General features: G+C 39.6%; 2 protein-coding genes across 2 annotated transcripts; both read right to left on the bottom strand.

Annotated features, from left to right (window-relative positions):
• Positions 1-857: 857 nt before the first annotated feature.
• On the bottom strand, positions 858-9513 carry egln3 (egl-9 family hypoxia-inducible factor 3). The gene is made up of 5 exons (XM_008398669.2): positions 8949-9513; positions 3397-3516; positions 3092-3228; positions 2595-2668; positions 858-2458 (listed from the first exon to the last, which is right to left on the bottom strand). The coding sequence occupies exons 1-5, from the start codon at positions 9306-9308 to the stop codon at positions 2424-2426; spliced, it is 726 nt and encodes a 241-aa protein (XP_008396891.1). The 5' UTR covers positions 9309-9513; the 3' UTR covers positions 858-2423.
• Positions 9514-14513: 5000 nt separating this feature from the next.
• On the bottom strand, positions 14514-19128 carry sptssa (serine palmitoyltransferase, small subunit A). The gene is made up of 2 exons (XM_008398671.2): positions 18365-19128; positions 14514-16478 (listed from the first exon to the last, which is right to left on the bottom strand). The coding sequence occupies exons 1-2, from the start codon at positions 18465-18467 to the stop codon at positions 16375-16377; spliced, it is 207 nt and encodes a 68-aa protein (XP_008396893.1). The 5' UTR covers positions 18468-19128; the 3' UTR covers positions 14514-16374.
• Positions 19129-19151: the final 23 nt, after the last annotated feature.

A 19151-nucleotide genomic window follows, 5' to 3' on the forward strand; every position in this document is an offset into this window, starting at 1 on the left:
TTAAGTCAATTTAAAAGGTGGTTAGAATTTTAAAACATTTGCATTTCAAGCTTTTGTTGTATGTTTTACATATGAAACATATTTTCTCCAATTCAGTTTGTAATGCTCAAGTTCTTGAAAATAACTAACATATAATGTCAGAGCTGATGGAGACTGCATAAAAGTGGAGATACAGTGACATCCAGAGGCTAAATAGTGTAACAACAGCCAATAAAACGACTTTCTTCATTGTCAATGTTCACTTTTATGTTAATTAAATTCTAAACTAAGATTTAATATTCTCTCAGTTTGGAAAATATAACAATATGTAAATGTTTCTCCAAAAACACCAAAAATATTGTTATTAAACATTTTAAAATACACATTTAAAAGAAGTGTCTTTTTCACAAAACATTTGAAATGGATACCTTTATGACCTCTTGCAGAAGAAGAAATTTTCTGGAGAAGAAAGTTTGTTTCAGGGAAATTACTGGTTCAAAAAAGAGAAAAGGTTAATATCATGGATCTGGGGTCACTCTGGGATTACTTTTCTTCTGATAGATAAAGAGGTGGATGGAACCATGAACAGTTCTGAATATTACTTTTGATTTTGGTTTCTTCTAGAAAGCTCAAAATGAAGACAAATTTTATGTTTCAGCATCACGGAGTCAAAGCATAAACCCATATTAATATAAGAATGCTTGAACTTCATTATACGTTCAGACTAGGACTTGATAACATGAGCAATTTGATGGAGGACGAAGTTTTCTTCCTTTCTTCCTTCCTCTCCTCCACTGCAGCTTCACACAGATTCTGTCAGAGCTTCAGGAGARTCATTAGAGTTCCCCCTGGTGGACACACAACAGGAGCCGCTCACCTAGGGGAGTGTTTTTTATTATTATTTTAAAGAAAGACACCTTTACATGTTTAATGCTTTTTAAATAAAATAATAACTGCAATACCCCAATCTAAAATGAATGTTCTGATACAAAGACAATGAACTCTATCTAGTTTGAATTAAAGACCAGAAACTTTTTTTTTTGTACAGTAACAGATTAGATTATTTTAGGAAATGTTTGCGATTCTTTTGTGTCTGGATTCATTTATCTAAGGCCATGGACAAGCAGGCAATGCATGAAACTATAACTGGGTATCCTGGTGTGTACCTGGATTATCATCCAAAAAAAAGAGCCACATTTCCAGAAATTGGAGCTGCTCCATCCGCAGTGTGACGGAGCAGCTGTTGACTAAATCCATGGCCAGTAGGTTGCTATTCTGAGGCGCTGAAGAAAGTTTTGTTACCTTGTTTCATTATCACATCTGGTGTTTTTTTTTAACAGTAGGCCCCCGTCTCCCAAAGCAGAACCTTTTAGAGCGACATTCCTACTGTTGGAATCTCAGACTTCAAGTTAAATCCTAGTAAATAAAATTGATAGTAGTTGTAGGATTACCTTATCTCATTAAACTGGGACTGGAGCTCAATGGAGATGAAAAACAGTCCAGAAATCAAGGACATTTATTTTTGCATTTCAAGATTGTGCTCTTGTAATGAATTATAAGTATGTATTTGTAATTTTGGAAATTTCTGTAAGCCATTTCTTTCTGTGACCTTCCCAAAATGTCTACGTTAAGTGCAAACAAAGCAGCAGATCAATTGTGTTTAATTGATCTGTACATGAATCTTAAATTCATAATGGTCTGTAAACAAATGTGTGTTTTTCTTTCCTGCATTACAAAAAGTCTACATTATATACGATATAATTCAATCTCTGCTTAACTGGTTTTCTTGTTTAACTTTGCCTCTGTAAGCCATTTATGTTGTGGGGAAATCTGTAACATTTCTTAAAAACAAAATTCACAAAAAAGTTCAAATTTGAGTGAAGTGTCAGGTATGACGCAACATATGCTTTAATAAGACTTTCCTAAATTCAGCTTTCATTGGTTCGTTTATACTCAGACATTACATAATGTCTTTTCCTCCCAGTTTGTAAACCTGCATCATACATGTTGTGCCACCTTCTTCAGAAAAACAACATTTGTCTCATAGGCTCGCCGTTTTCACGTCCATGTAAACTTGTCAGGCTTTTCTGCCAACTCTTCTCTTTCTGTCAGAAGCTGTGACATCAAGGCTGGAGTCTCAGCTGGGTACTCAGCAGGAGTTGGCAGAACCTTACACAAACATTTAAAAACAACGGAAGAAGTCCAGAACAGCTCCTCTGGTTAATCAGATGCAGTCCTGCCAGCTCTGTCTCAGCCTTGACACGGTCAGAGCAGCATCGGAAATTCGTATTTCGGAGAATTGGAGACCACAAGACCCATCCGTGCTTCCTACAATTCATCTTCCTATTTATCCTCCACTATGTTGATTCAGCCGTTTGAAAAGCTGGGTCTCAGTGAAAGTGTGATGTTCTCTCCAAACACCAGGTGGCAGTGTTTCCTCACCATCAACTAGAGCTGCTGCCCTGCTGCTCTGTGGAAGCTGAAACGAAAAGAAAAGCTTTAAGGTCAAGAACAGAATAAGCAGAATAGGAGCTGAACCAGGTGAATGTTTGAAGATAAAACTATAATTTTTGGTACTAACTTTACAAAGAGCATTAGAGGTAAAGAGTTGTTACCTGTTAGATCTCTGAAGCGCTTCTTAGCCTGGGCTCGCTCCTCAGAGTCAAAGTACCAAACTGTGATGGCATACCTGAAACCAATGCAACACTGAGTTCAGCATCTTTTTCACAAATTACAAATATAAAATCTGCAAGAATGGTTCAGTGGAGCCCTGCCTGTTTGTGGCTCAATTTCTCAGATTTTTTTATTGTACATAATGCAATGCTACTTGAAACATTATTTCCTGGCATTTGCAAAGCTGACAGTCCAGGTACACCATTCATTTTCTGCTGACATGTAAGATCGGAGATAAGCATGTATGTTAGCCTTTGTGTATTTGCCAAGATGCTTTCCACTGTGTGTATTTAGTGTTTGAACTATTGGAATAGGTAGTTAAATGCATTTTAGAGACAGTCTCAGGTGTTAGTGGATCCCATCTATTCAAGATGTACATTTTTTTTAAATAAATAATTTGTTGCTATGTCCAACCTTCACGCTTTTTCCTGAGGTTTACCTGGTGGAATAGGAGGGTTGCACCTCGTGTGGGTTCCTGCGGTCAGACCAGAAGATGAGGAGTCTGTCAAAAAGCGGCTTGATGTCAGCAACGTATGATTTTCCTTCTGGAAAGATCCTGAGGACACCACCATGCTCCTGTCAGCACAAACACGTCGAAATATTAAACAACAGTCACTGAAGGGCGGTGTCATTCCGATTTTAAATTGGCTCAACAATTTAAAATTTGATGTTTTCATTTCACCATCATTATGCTGTATTCAAGCCATCATGGCCATAAACAGTAGACAGTAGAGCTTGCAGCACCTTTGGGTTCCAGTTCTTGTTCAAGTAGTAGATGCAGGTAAGACGGCGTCCATCACGGTTTGGGTTGTCCACATGCTTCACGTAGCCTGTCCCATTTCCTGGGTAGCATGCCACCATGGCCTAAAGACAAACAGATTCACATAAGTAGGAAGCATCGGACCGGTGGAAGACATTACGAGTTATCCAAGAGAATACATCATCAAAGTTGATAGCAAAAAGTGTTAAATGTCTCCATCGAAAAAAATATCGGTGGAAATAGTGAGGAAGAGTGAGAACTTCACACCATCAGCACCAACTCAGAAGCTGATGAATATCAGCAGCAGCAGAAGCTTCCTGCACAGCCGCCTGCCTGCAGAGCTATTTGCTAATATTCTGGTGCACATCAGGGGTGTGTCATGAAGTTGTGTGCCTACACCCTCAGCAGCACGTACACAAATAGTGCACATGCCTACTCATCTTTCCACACGTGGGTCTGTGTGTGGGCGTTTTTAGCTGTGCTGTTACGTAGGACTGGCCTAGTTTGGACCACGAGTCCTTAAGAAAAACAAATCCACACAGGGCTGAACTTCAGGAGTCAATGGGAGATATTTTGGGGTAAGGGAAAGCGGGTTAGACTTTACACTGTAAATATAAGCTGTGTTGAAGATAGCTATTAAAGCGTGGGCATGTGAGGGTTAACTTCAGCTCATATCCTGGGGCAATATTCAATCCCAGGTCACGTACGCATTAATCTTCCTCAAAGATCCCATTCTAAATCAATCACCTCAGAGCTGTGATACTCGCTCTACATCTGGCATTTGAGTGAGAATGAGCAGAAGCATGTTGCATCGTTAGCAGTGAGACGTCTCTCACTTCGCTACAACAGGCCAACAATTTTATATCAACCTGATAAGAACTTCTGGTTGGAACAAAGCTGTAAATATTGGTTTTCTACATGTTAAATCTTGTTTAAGAGAGGATAAGGAGCTTTGTTTACCCTGCACGCCCGTTCTGATTGGCTGTGACCTTTACACCTGAGCAGGAAGTGTTTACTTGGCTAAGACCAGGATATGATTATCAAATATGAGACTGTAAAGGTCAATACAAACTGTGGACTTCCTACCACAGAAAATAAAAACAAAGTCAATGCCACAAATAGCTGATTCAGTTATTTGTGATCCACCAAATAGGTGGATGTATTGAAAGCAGTGAAACAACCAAAACAACCAGTTGGAGGTTGTTTCACTATTTCACTAGTGAGTTTCAGGGTARAGGTGCTTGTGCCTCTCAGCTTCAAGATGTGGACATGTTGGGTTTAGTAACAGGCAGCAGAAACATGAAAGATGGAACAATATTCACTCCCAGCCTGCCTGGACTTTGTGTCCTGCCAGGATTTTTGCTGTTCAAGCAGACGTGGGGTGTTTTCACACCCAATAGTCTGGTAGACTCTGTTTGACTGAAGATCAAAATTTTAACATTTCTTCCATTTTTAGCTGCTGCAGTTTGAAAAACTTGTTTGCCTCCTCGCCTGTGGTGGCGCTGCACCAAGAACCACTGAAGGAAGTGTCACAAAACATCTGTAGAAGACAGAAGCTTCCAATTTCCTTCTTTACAAAATGTTAACAAAAACGTAGTAGCATTAGATTTTAGCGGTTGTAGCATTTCTCTTTTGTTTGTGCTAAAAAAAAACTAAAAAAAAACAAAACAGCCATTTCTCCGGCTAGCCCTAGACTCAGATTTGTTTTGGTTGTATTTACCCAGAATGCACTGGGCTAGATTCCACTTCCTGCTTTTGGAGCTGTCTCTGGTTTGCTTGGTTGAACAGCAACTGAAGTGAACTTTTGGTCTGCATCAGAGTTTGATTACAATTCACACTTCCAGAAATAAACCAGACTTTGTACACAAACAGACCAGAGTTAGACTAAAGACGACGAAACAGGGCTGGTGTGAACCTCAGTGGAGAAAGACATGTTGAAACTTCTAAATGATTCAATTGCAGGACATTAAGATTATGATACAGATTACAATTAACCTACTTTTTTCTATGTCTTTCCTGTCTTTGCTTCTTTCTCTGCCTTGCTATCTCCACCATTAAAATATAAACCCAGTGAAGACAGTCTATCCAACAGGCCAACTAAACTACTGCCCTGCAGAATTTTCATGCATTCAACTTTAAATAGAATAGTTAGTAAAAATTGTTTCTGAGCAGTTCTCTGGAAAATCACTGCTGCACACATTGCAGTCATTGCAGTGACTTCTTTACTGTGGAGGTTTAGTGTGAAACACTAAAATGTAGTGTTTGTCTTGACGTCAGCTCCTCTCGTCTGCTGATGACAACAAACCCCCAGCACTGATAAAGAGCTGGTGAACTGATCTGGCACCCTGGTCTGGCTGCGCCAAGCGGAAGCTGGAAGATCACGCAAGCTTGTTTACTCACTAGCATTTTTATCATCATTGCCACACAAGTGAAGTGAAAAAAATGTAGAAACACACAGGAGGGGAAGTGGAGCCCAGCTGAAGAAAGAGATTCAAAATCAAACGCCTCCAAGTTTAAACGTTATCTTATCTTATTTACAAAGAAAGCCCTGGGTGGTGGTTGGGTGGTGGAGCTCTGAGCAGCAGTTTGGCTGATGTCCAGCCTGTTGATGGTTTAATGACAGAGCTACGTGAGGCGCGTGGAGCTGCAGGCCGTCTGCACAGCTGCCCACATCTTTCCACTGCTTCTGTGCCAATCTCCAACACCTCAACAAACAGACTCTCACTGGGCCGTGACCTTTATGTGAAACTACTGCTACTGCTTCAGTTTGTGAAGAACAAATAAAAGAGCCGCTCATTCCAAAGCATTCTGTTTGAAAAGTTCACGTTTTGCTCCTGGACAGAGGCGGCCCAAGGCATATGTGAGTTAAGCGGCTGCTTAGGGCCTTTACACCACCTGGGGGTGGTGTGGGAGCTAGATTCTCCCCAAGAGCACCTAGCTAGCATAATAACAAATACATATTTTAAATAACATTGAATAAAACAAACTACAATTTACACATGGAAAAAACTGTGTTATTTTTTGAGTTGCTACACATTGTTAGAGTTGATTTCTTCCTGCTATTGGCTGCTGTCACTGCTGGGGAAATATGAGGCATCAAACTTGTTTACTGTTAAATTTAGTGTTTATCTAAATTTGCTTTCAAATAATTTAAATAATATGACTGACACACTAAAATACTACTCTGCATTTCAAAATCCAAATCTATTCTTCTCTTGTAAGGTTAAAATCAAATTAATTACATCACTGGTATGACGTAATTAATTTACATCATACCAAAATATTTTAAATAAAATGTGTTTCTGAGCAGTTCTCTGGAAATGCAGACCAAAAGTTCACTTCAGCTGAAGAGAACCAGAGTCTCTGGTCAACCAGGCAGACCAGAAACTGTTCCAAAAGCAGGAAGTGGAGTCTAGCCTAGTGCATTCTGGGTAAATGCAACCAAAACAAATCTGTGAGACTAGGGAGTAGCTTAGGAATGATAAAGAATCTGAAGTTCACATGTTTTCATTGTGTATGGGGCTCCCCAGTGAAAATCTGCCTAGGGCCCCAAAACGGCTTGGGCCGGCCCTGATAGCTGACATTCTAAAAACAAAGCTGTCTGAATTCTACTGAGTTTAGCTCTGTTCCACCAAATAAAGCTAAAATCATTTATCATATTAAAATGACAAATTTACATCAAACAGGTGAGAAATATGCTGTTTAAGTTGGAGGGGCTTATGGTTTTCCAAGGAAATGTTGATCATCTTTTCAAAGTTTTTTTTTTTTCCACCTAGAGGTACTATGTGTGTGAGTGTATGGGTGTGTGTGTGTGTGTAGACTTGTTTCCCTTAACACCCCCTCCCAACGTTCCACCTGATCCAAACAGATGTCTGATAAGGCCTTACTGTAGACTGCTGGAGCTGGAGATGGGCAGGCATGCTGGGAATGTGTGTGTGTGTGTGTGTGTGTGTGTGTGTGTGTGTGTGTGTGTGTGTGTGTGTGTGTGTGTGTGTGTGTGTGTGTGTTTAGTTTACTGTAAATCTGTGTGAGTGAGCAAGCCTGAATTGGTTCTGAGAAGAAGTGAGGCAGTGAAAATCTGAATGAGTGGGAGATCGAGGGAGAGATGAAGCCGTGAGTCTCACCAGTGGGAGTTGGTGTTTTATTGTGTTTTATCTAAACTCTGGCTCAGGAGAGTTTTCCAAACAAACTAGTGATCATTGATCATCATAATGGCCGTATCGGACCTCAGCAACATTCTCAGTCTACCATCCACAGGGCGCAGACAGTGATGACTACAGACGGATATCTGATGGCCCTAAAATCCACTGCAGGATTGTAACCAGAGGTTTGAACATCTCTGCTCATTTAATGCATCGTTTTTCTGACAGAAAGCTTCCCTGTATTCTGAACAAGTCAGAACTAATGAGGTCTGAAGTGTGTGTTGAAGTCTGCATGTGTATGTAATGAATGGCTGTCGCCAAAAGGGGGCAGCCTAAGAGAAATGTGGAGCTGCTGCTGTAGATGCTGCAGCTCTGCTAAGACAACAAACAAACAAACAAACAGTAACACAATGAAGTTAAAACTAAAGATGTTTACTGTAGCTTTTTCACTGGGTTTCTCTCTTTTATTATCAGCCTTTTTTGGCACTTTGTCCTTTTTCTCCATCCAAACTGTTGACTATGGGCAGGTGCTGCTTCTTCTGCCACCTTGCACCTTACAGGTTCTGTTCATTTCGTACCCGACCATTCCAGGATTTGTCTGTCTCAGGAAGCTTGTTGACAGGAGGTCAGCTCTGACCAGCTGGTGGACGTTTGGTTTCTGCTTCGACACAACTGTCTGCAGAAGGACCCCAGCAATGCCTCGCAGACCATACATGCAAAAAGGCTCCGGTTTCTGTGGTTTGTAAAGYTTTTGCTCATTCCTGATCCTGTTTGCACATTTTGTAGATAAGCAACAGTGACAGAAGCGTTCCAACAGGGGGGGATAAATGTTACTTCTYATCTCAAACTTCAGTCCTCCAGCTGGTGGTCCAGGCTGGTGACCATCAGTCCAACACAGAGTCAGACTCACACTTCAACACTATCTGTTCGTCTCTGGGACAAAAATCCTAGTCACAATTTCTTTGTAGAACAAAGGATGCAGGATGCAGATTAAAATTAATCTGTATCCTATCATTTATAGGACATTGCATAAAATGTATTTATTGTTTAGCTGTAGGTTATCCTGCGAGTATTTTGCATGTAATGTATATACAAATGTTGTATCAAGCAGAAAAATAGAAAAAAAGTAATGAACATCTATAGAAAGCATAGATGTTCTCAGGAGGCTGCATCTCTAATTTAGGGCAAGTATAAAATAAAGAAGTAGGTTTGAGAAGCGAAGCAAGTAGAAAAGTAGAAACACAGAGGTTCTAAAATCTAAGTCTGATTGCCTTTGTTTTCTAAAACGTTAAAGCACTGATGGGACAAACTGTTCTCCAGTGTGGCCAACACAATGTAGCTGAACAAAGCTTCTGTCAGCGTTTTTTAAAGTTTCTAATGAAGGGCGTCCTTACCTTAGACCTTTCCCGGATTTCCTTGTCTCCCAGGCGGCTGGCGCACACGGAGATGAGCCGATCAATCAGATTGAGCAGGAAGCTGATCGCCTCGCAGCCGCGCTCCGCGCCGCTCACCCAGGCGATCTGATCCCCGCGGATGCTCTTGCGGCTGACGCCCGGGATAGAGCCGGCCAGCCGGCCGTCCTGGAGCTGTCCGGAGCGGTGCATCTCCACCACCTGGTCCAACACGGCGCTTCCGGCCAGATCCCCGAGGAGACCGTCCACGTAGCAGAAGCCGTGGGACAGGAGAGCCGGAATGAGCCGTTCCAGAGCCAGCCGCTCCAAGTCCGTGTACGACACGTTCTCAATAAAGGGCATTTTGACGGGCGGACTTGAACTGAGGTAGAGTGTTTAAAAAGTTCCGCTAAATTTTACAAACAGAGAAAGAAAAGTTGCGTGTGTGGACAGCGGTCAGAGACTCAGCTGAGACCGAGTGGAAGCACAGATGTTCCTGTTGATCTGCTGTCAGAAAACGTTTCACAGCTCCTGAGACCACAGGGACGTTATAAACACTGAAAATGCAGAGGCAGCCACTTTGCCTGCATACTGCTTCCGGTAGCACTACAAAATAAAATGTCAACTTTAAATCTCAAAATGACATCACACACCTCTCCTACCATACACTCTTCCATGCATGAGTGTATGCAATATACAAAAAACAATGGAATAGCATCAAAATATTAATTTGTTTGTTTCACGGTAGAGTAATTACATTCCAACAGCAGATAAGCAACTAAAAATGCTAAAAAAATAAAATAAATAAATCCAAAGATGGGCATATGGATGTATAGTTTTCCCATTCTTCTCTTAAATCAGTGGAAAAATTTAGTTAAAAAAATGAAAGAAAGAAATAGTTCAGCAATTTTCAGAATCCAGCTTTTGCAACAAGTAGATGAAGATAGAAGAGGCAGGGCTCTTAGGTCTAAATGATGTTAGCTGTTAGCCCCTCACTGTAAACATTTCAAAATATGAATGTATAAAAAAGGCTAACTAAAAAAATCTATATTTTGTTTCTTCCTATATACAGTGTTTTCACAAAAAGAGGGAGACAAGGTTGAATTAGTGCATATTTACAAGGAATCAACATCATGGTGGAAGAAGCTTTCTCTCTGCTGGATGCAGGGGTGAAGGTAAGGGGGTACGGCAGGGGACTGCATACCCTTTAAAGATTTAGTGGGGGTACGCAGTACCTGCAAGAGAGGGGAGCTGCTGTCTGCTGTAAAGAATCAATGGGTTCACTGTGCAGCCGTGAGTTCACCCACTAATTAGCCGTGACTGATTGTTTTTTCAAGAACAATCTAAAACACTACTTAATCAGTTAATAAATAACTTTTTTCCCCATTTCATATTGTTTCTGAACTGTTCGTGCTTTGCTAGAGCACCGGTCCAATAATACATCGATCGCGGAAGGTTTTGAGTCGATCTCGGCATTAGGTGACAAACTGAACGCCGCCAGGACTCTGAGACCAGCACGTCCTCTGACTGGGTTAAAACGTTTGTAACGTTATTTAAGAACAACAAAAAAATCAATAAAACGTGTTCAAATTAATGACCCAACAACAATAATAATCTCACTGATTGTTTCAACAAGGTGTTGCGCAATTCTGTGGTTTCAGTTCCATTACCAAAATAACGAGCAGAGCAGGAGTTTAAAATTAACTAATCAATTTAGTTGTGTGCTGTGTTCAGGGAGCGCTTATTAATAATCGCAAAAATAAATATCAAGCCTGCAAACGGACTGAATGTTATGTTTTTAATGTAATCAGTGCTCGGCTCCAGGAGCCAGCAGTTGCCATGGCAACGGATGTGCTTAAATGACAGAGAGAGACGGAGAGTAAAAAGGTGCGAGTGGTTTAGAGTTGATCACCTGTTCAGGTTTTTACCTTTGTTTACCTTTATCTTGGCGCATCACAGCCGCTGTAGTTTCTGAACGTTCAATAAACAATAAACTTGGACTAATTACCTCGTTCTTTGTGACTATACGTCATTCACAACAAACATCAAACACGGTAAATATGTTTCATTAAGTATTTAACAAACAAATGGCTTCTACCGCGATAATTATATGAAATTAAATTAATTGTCTAATAATAAAAAAAAATAGTTTGGTGCTGTTGGGCTCAGAGCCTGAGAAGCTTTTCCTCTATCAAACAATTTTTTTTACTCTTATTTAGTGGAAATATTGATGTTGATGAGACTTTCTCCAAAATGATAACCTTTTTCAACCTTTATAGCTCCACTGTTGAAAATGAGGCTCTAACATTCACAAATGACAGTGAAATAAAATCCAGTCCAACATCTGGTTTGAGGTGATTCCTCTGGAACCTGTTGGAGGAAAAATATCCCAACTTCAGAAGACGAGCTTTAACCTAACAGAGCTCTGTGGTTCCTCCTATYAGTATGAGAKTCAGGGTGAGGAGGCGCCATGTTAGGAAGAGAAGTGGAAGCTGCAGGATCTTCAGAACAAACAGGTCATGATGTTGGGCTACTGATTGTCTCTCTGTCTGGACACAGGATCAATAGAACCAGTTTAAAAGCTAAAATGAATGGTTATATGCCAGATGTGGAAAACTGGGATGCACTCCATGCCGGTAGTTCAGAATTTAGATCTTATGGAATCTCATGGTGTCAACATTGCAGCCAGTGGGCTGAAGGAAATACAGCTTTATTTTGTAGCTTTATTTTGAAGGAAATACAGCTTTATTTTGTAGCAGTTCAAGAGCTACCCAAGCCTGCAAACGTACGTACATACATACATACATACATACATACATACATACATACATGCATGCATGCATGCATGCATGCATGCATGCACGCACGCACGCACGCACGCACGCACGCACGCACGCACGCACACACGTACGTACGTATGTATATATATTTTTTTATTTATTAATTTTTTTTGTCATAGTACCACCAAGAATTTAAAACTACTTTCACCCCTGGCTGGATGCTTTTTGCTAACAGCGCTCTGAGGTCTAAACAGTTCATGTCCAGGATGTGTGGGGTCTGCAGAGATGTTGGTTGCCCTTTTCTTGACCTTAGATCTGTAGAAATCCTGAGGAAAGCTCAGTCCTGATGATCCTTTCCACTGTTTGGACTCGTCCTGTTCTGCAGATGAGCCAACAGTGAAGGAAGAGCACATTTCACTTTTCACACATTTACCCGCCAATCCTACTGTTTGTATCAGTGTTTGAGATGTTTTTATTATATGACAACTACAGTATTCATCAGGCATGTGCAGAGGGGGGGGTGGAGGCGCTTGAGCACCTGCCCCTTTTGTTCATTGCCCCCAAGTGCCCTTTTGGTCAATTTTTTATTTTTTGGTATTATTATTTTCTAAGCCCTCTTCTGACACATAATAACATATACTAAAATAATTTGTTTTTTGTTGCTTTTTGTTTTTAGTGGTCTCTGCACGGCCCTGGTATTCATCATGAAACTAAACCAACATATCTCAACAGTGATACTAGAGCTTTATTTTGAAAAGCAGGTTCCACATGTTCCGCTGTTGTTCTCGCTGCTTCACAGAGAACGTGTGTGCTGAATGTGAGAGCGGTGTGGGACGTGCTGAATGTGATGTTTGCTGTGAGTTGAACGGGAGTTGAGGAACGGAGGCAGGAGAGGGGATTCACTGGCTTTAATGACAACATGTGACGTCACATTTCTTATTAAAATTATATTTTGGGTAAAGTAATCGGGACTCGGGAGCCTTTAATGTAAAGCCAGACGCGCAGCATTTCAGAGGTTGTGGGTTCTCCTCGTCAGCAGTGGAGCTGAACATATGTTCTACTGTTAAGACAAGACGAGCTGTTTTCGACGTGCTCGCGCACTGGGCGTTCTCGGCGCCATTGAGAACAACGTGGGGAACATGTAGCCCTCGCGACTTCACGAGCACAGTTCCTCCTGTTGGCRGTGGACTTGATCTTCGCCACGCGCAGAGAAACTAACTGTTGTTACAGCTGAATAATATAGCAGGCGTAGGAAATTATGGGCATTAGCATTAGACATGGGCATAATTAACTTCTAACAGCACTCTGAAATAAATAATCAGTCAGCTCAAAACAGAACTAGCTCAATAGAAGTTGCGTGTCGATTCCTTTCTTTTTATATGGCTAGCAGAGACCGTAAGAAACGCCGATTGCTGCGCAAAGTCACGGAGTAAATTTAGTTGTTTGCAAAGGTATTTAAACTTTGTAATATTTTTTTTTCTTGCAGCCCCAAACTTTACCAAAAATGTGCAGTGATTTTGTCGTTTTAAGAGCAACACAGAGTAGAAGATAGKTGTGAAGCGGACGGAAAGTGATGAGGTTTCACAGATGCAAAAAGTGTGGAATGTATTTCATTCAGCACTTTCTAACCCTAAATGCACACGTGGGTCAAACATGACTGGGTGAGGTCGTTTTCTTACTATATGTTTTTGACACAACGTTTGTATTGTTTCACTATTCCACGTATTTCTCAAGAAATGGGTTATTGACATCATGCAACTTAAATCTTACCTCCTGTAATACATTTGATTACATTTACATTTCAAATGACAAACCCAAGCTTCCATAAGTGGGTCATGACCCACATTCATTTTCTATGTAATTCCACTGAAATATTTGATTCTGAAGGACTGTGACTGACAGTAATGTATACTTTGTTAACCAAACACAAGTCTCAAATCTAAAGTTTATGCTAAACAGCAACATCTGATAAACAGTATCTGCAGGTTTTTTTTACCCCATAGTTGTATTTTGTACAATTGCAAGCTAACCAGCAATTTTATTCAATTCAGTTTATTATAGAACTTTACAACTGTTTTCCTTAGTGTTGCTCTAAAACTGAGATGACAAAATGTAATCTCAAGGCACTTAAAAAAAAAACTCATTTCAATCCATTCCAGTTGTTCAGTTCATTACTCAAATTAGCTTAAAATGTTTTCTTAGGAAAACACTGATGTGATGACAGCAGATAATTGTTTGCATTGTGACTTTGGAGCAGGGGTGTCAAACTCCAGTCCTGAAGGGCCGCTGTCCTGCAGTTTTTAGATGTGCCACAGGTACAAAACACCTGAATCAAATGGCTTAATTACCTCCTCAGTTCTCCAGAGCCTTGCTAATGACTTAATTATTCTATTCAGGTGKGGTGCAGCAGAGGCACTTCTAAAAGTTGCAGGACACCGGCCCTCGAGGACTGGAGTTTGACACCCCTGCTTTGGAGCAATAGTTCATACTGAGCATGCATGTAGCATACTGAATATGCTACATGAGGAAAAATTCCCTCTATTATTGTATGTGTGATTCATCACCACCATTCATTTTGTCTACTTTATAGTTTTTCTGAACTAGCTCACCACCTTATTTATATGGTCTGTGTGTCATTCATGACTGAACTAAAATCATTTTTCTTCCATTGTCTAAAAATGCAAGAAAATGTTTTATATTTTCAATCAATAGACAACAAATACATGTTTCAGATTTTACCAAAGGTCATCTTACAATACTAAACTTTAAACATGATGAAAACCAAAAGTAGGTAAAACAAGTATAACTTTAATCATTTCAGATATATAGAATGGTATTACAATGACTTCAACAAAACATCTCCTTAAGTCAAATTATCTGACTACAAAACTTTACAAAGATGTATACAAGAATATATACATTCAAGATAAGTACATATTTTAGCAGGAGAAAGTGTTAGCTGTGGCAGTGGGAGTTTATGTTGCTAATAAATGCAACCAAAATATAGAAAGGATATCTGACATTTTGTTATAAGGACAAATTAGCTTAGACTTAATTAGATTAGGCCTTATTTTGACTGATTTTCTTTCCCACTGAGTCTTCCTTTCGACAGTCCAATAAATCCTTCCTGATGTGTTGATCCAGTGCTGGAGGAACAGATTGTTATGGTCCACTGAGATCACATATAAGGAGCTGCACTGGACTGAGAATAGACCCCAAATTCTCACAAACTTTGGCTCTCAGAAAACAAATTCTGGTCCAATTTTGCAATTTAACCAGAAAAACACCATCTGACACCAGCAAACAGAACAATTAAAACGGGGATGGAGGTAACTGCTGCTCATAATGATGCCTGAGGTTTGGTTAGAGCATTTCAGAGATTAAACAAATACAAAAACCACAATTAAATCTCTGGAATGAACAATAAAGGAAAACTGAAAAACAACCTAAACCTTGAATTGATTAACCCTCCTGTGGTCTTGCCATGACAGACAACGGGGAAGCACAAACAGGGTCAGTGTGACCCACCGGACTGCGTATAGGGTCAAAAGCTTGAGGGGTTCAATGGACCACAGGAGGGTTAACATTATTTTACATGTCAAATATAAATAGAAAGTATTATTAAAAAGCATATCTTGAGTTACAGGAAGTTCAAAGAGATGTTTTTGTTCTTCACAATCATTTCATTGCAACACATTTCCTATATCTACCACCTGTAAAGGAATTTGTCAGCTTTTCACAGTTTATAACTCATCTATGAAGAGCTTCACTCTAGAGCTAGAATTCCTCAAAGTAGTGGTTAATGGAATTCATTTTACAGATATTTGTATGTTTATAGATTTGAAGTTAAGAATCAGAAAAGTCATGATGGAGAGAAAAATGTTAAATTTTTGCAGATTGTTTCTTAATACTCAATAAGTGAACTATAATTTTGGGATGCAGAGTATGGCAACAATCAATTCAGAGTTCCAAAAAAAATTTAAATTTAAAAATTAAAAAAAACATCCAGATCTAAAGATAAAATATAACTAAACATGATGAGTCTGAAAGAAAAGTCATAAGATTAAAAATAAAAATCTATATGAAGGATAGTGTGCCATAAAGAGAACTACAGCATGTTTAATAGTAAAAAAACTGCTTGCTGTTAACTAGCTGTAACAGAGCTAACAGGCTCTCCCTGTATGCTGCATATGGTTTAATTGTCCAGATCAGTTTGGAGGAATGCTGAGCTTCGTCACAGGAAATGGAAAGCAGATCTAAAGATCTCATCCTGCTCAGCCAGTCAAACAGCTACAGGAGATATTCAACAAGAGGATAGCAAAAACAAAGCACAGTCCAACAAACTACACATCACTCCAACAGTAAAGTGCACTTGAGTCAAAGTGAAACAGCTGAAACTAAGCACTTCTCCAAGTAAAACACTGCTTACAATGTCCGCTCTCACCGCGGCTGGCTGTAGTCTTACATGGCCTCCAGCACAGCAAGTCCAGCTTCTACTTTTGATCTGGATTCCATGAGGAGAGAAGTTCTGTGACAGTCCGACTTCAAACAGGGACGTGCATCCAAGCACAGAAAAACGGAGGGTTGTTGGAGGATGTGGTAGGCAGATGGACGACGGGCTAGACTAGTGGAACACCAGAGGAGACGGCTCACTGGACTACCTCAAAGTAGTGGAGGATGGCCATGATGTGCTGCGGCATAAAGACGTAGCCAGTGTAGATGGCCATGGCAGCCACGGAGATCAGCAGGGAGTCTGACAAGCAGAGATTAAGGAAGAACTTCCTAGTGGGAAAAGACTCTTTCTGCTGCGAGGGATTACAAAGTTATTAGCAGCATCGCATAAAATAACAATTACACTGCATAGAGATTCCTTGTAGAGACAAAAATTAAGGTGAGGGTTAAAGGTTAATGCATGGCATCTACACTRTGTCAGAGGAAGAAGAAGATCAAAAACTTTCTCTTTCTTTTCAAGCATACCAGAGTTGGAATCTCCATATTTGTGTGTTTCTGGAACACCTATAAATCTGACACGCAGAGACATCTGCAAACAGTAGAGGTGATGATGAAGCAGCTTGTTTTGATCTACTGGTTCATTTCTGCTTCAAAAACCGATCTGACGCAACGCTGGAGAAGACTAGTGTGTTTAAGTTGTGTTGAAGGTGTTAGCCTATCAGTGAAGCTATTCAAGCCTGAAATAGCTTCTCAATGCTAAACATGTAGCAGCAGCACAGACGTCCTCCACACTAATGTCAGTGTCCATAGTCCACATTTCTGAAGTTCAAAGAATGATCAGAGCTGGAAAGATTAAAGGACAGAATAACACTGTGCACCAGTCTGAAGGTTGAAGAACCTGAGGAACAAACTTAAAAGAGTACCAGAAATATGTTTGTTGTTGAGTTCATTTGTCTATGTATTCAGTAATTTAGTAGTCTTTGGAATTAAACCGTTGCTGGTTTTGTAAATATGGTATTCGATTAAAACCCAGTTAATTTTGAGTAATTCAAAGTACAGTTTTTTATGAATTAAGTAAAGGTTTCAAACTCAGCCAAATAAATAAATAAATAAAAATAAAACCCTCAAGAAATGTTTAAGTTCAAGAAACTCTAGTTTCTTGATCTTAGTTGCCAAGGTTGTTTACTTTTAAATTGTGACATTTGTGGAGAATACTGACTTTTAGATTGAACACCAGACTAATATATGCCAATTTTTTACTAAATTGCAATAATTGTGTATCTTTTTGTAAAAAAAAAAAATACTTTTAAGAGTAATTTTACTACACTGATTGCTCAATTAAAAGGTATTCTTTTAACTGAGCAATCTTATTGTAAAGTAACAATACTCTTCCCTGAGTAACATTTCTGTATCTAGAGTAACTTCACTGAAATAAACATATTTTAACTAAAAATGCACCAGAAGGTTTATGTCAGAGTGACAAGCTTTGGGTGCTGTCAGGTCTTTGGAGAACAATAAGATACAGATTCCTTGTAGGATCTCTAATCATATTTAATGACGTACCCAATCAAGCTGACTTCAGTGCAGTAATAATTTTAATAATCCTAAAGTCACCTGTTTTTCAACACAATCTTAAGCTTATGTTTCTGAAACTGGATTAGTCAGATTGGGGTCAAGAATAACCACAAACGCTTTAATTAATTAGTCATGTCTCGTCAAAACGAAGCAGTGACGCAATGACAGATCCATCGGTTAAACCCGAAACCCTCTTCTCTCGTTTTTATTTAAACGGGCCAGGTTAATGAAAAACTACGTTCGTCACGTAACAGGAAGAGTTTCCATCAGTTTCAACTATAAACAAGCTCTGTGTTCAGAGAACTTCCTTACTTTGGTCCATATACATGATTCTCAGGACAGAGCATGGGCTGGAAAAAGTGTTTAGTATTCTTTCGGATAAGAGGTGAAAGCAATAGGAAAAATAAACGTACCTTCCTGCTCAAGTACATAGAAGAAAATCCTATTAATCATAAACTCGAGTAGTTTAAATTTATTACTGACTTGACGTGAACCTCAAAGACAATTTAGCTCAAGTTGTGTCAAATTATCACTTAGCCTAACGCTAAGATTAGCTTCTGCTAGCCAGCCACCAGCAGCAAGTTTGAATCATTGTGACACGGAAAAGGATACTGAACACGGTCCTCTCCCAGGGCTCCAGCATGTACAGCGCTGTCACTAGCAGGTACTGGTAATAAAACCAGGACAGCTGCTTCCAACAGTCTCCAAGCGCCATAGTCCAATTTCAGAATACTTCAATTTAGCTTTCACCAAGCCAAGCCTGCCTGTTCTCTGGTTCGTCTTCCGGCGTTTTACAGAATGGCTTCCTGTATTTCGTATGGTGTTTATTTTCAACCAATCACAGCTCAGTTTTCTATTGAGCGAATCTGACGTAATTCAGGACATGTACATGAATATGGTTCAGGATTCGCGAATAACACTAGTACTAGTAATAGTACTAGTATTATATTACTAGTATGCTAATGATAATTATGATACTAATACTTATTAGAATAACCCTAGGCCAGATGTGTTTTTTATGAAGAGACCAAAACTAAGGGAAAACATTAAAGTTAACTGGAATAACAGCAAAGAATACAAGCTAGAGTAGAATATTTAACTCTAGCAGTTAGGAAAAGTGGTCAGTTTGTCCTCCAGCAGCAGAACTACAGAGAAAGCTCATAACATAATACTCTAACTGTTCTCAACTACCTCAAAATGGCAACAGGAAAATAAAAATTGTGAAAAAATCATGGGACTGATGAGAAAAAAAGATATTCGTTATTTTAAAATAATTATTCTGTGTTCTGGTGAGAAGGTAGGCTTAATTTTTTGTTTTACTGCATTTGATTGACATTGATTTAAGGTCCAGGAGAATGAAAAACAGGGGGTGGGGTTTTTGATTATATTTTCAGATTTG

Source organism: Poecilia reticulata, linkage group LG22, assembly GCF_000633615.1.
Source record: "Poecilia reticulata strain Guanapo linkage group LG22, Guppy_female_1.0+MT, whole genome shotgun sequence".
In the NCBI taxonomy this organism is placed as follows: Eukaryota; Metazoa; Chordata; class Actinopteri; order Cyprinodontiformes; family Poeciliidae; genus Poecilia; species Poecilia reticulata.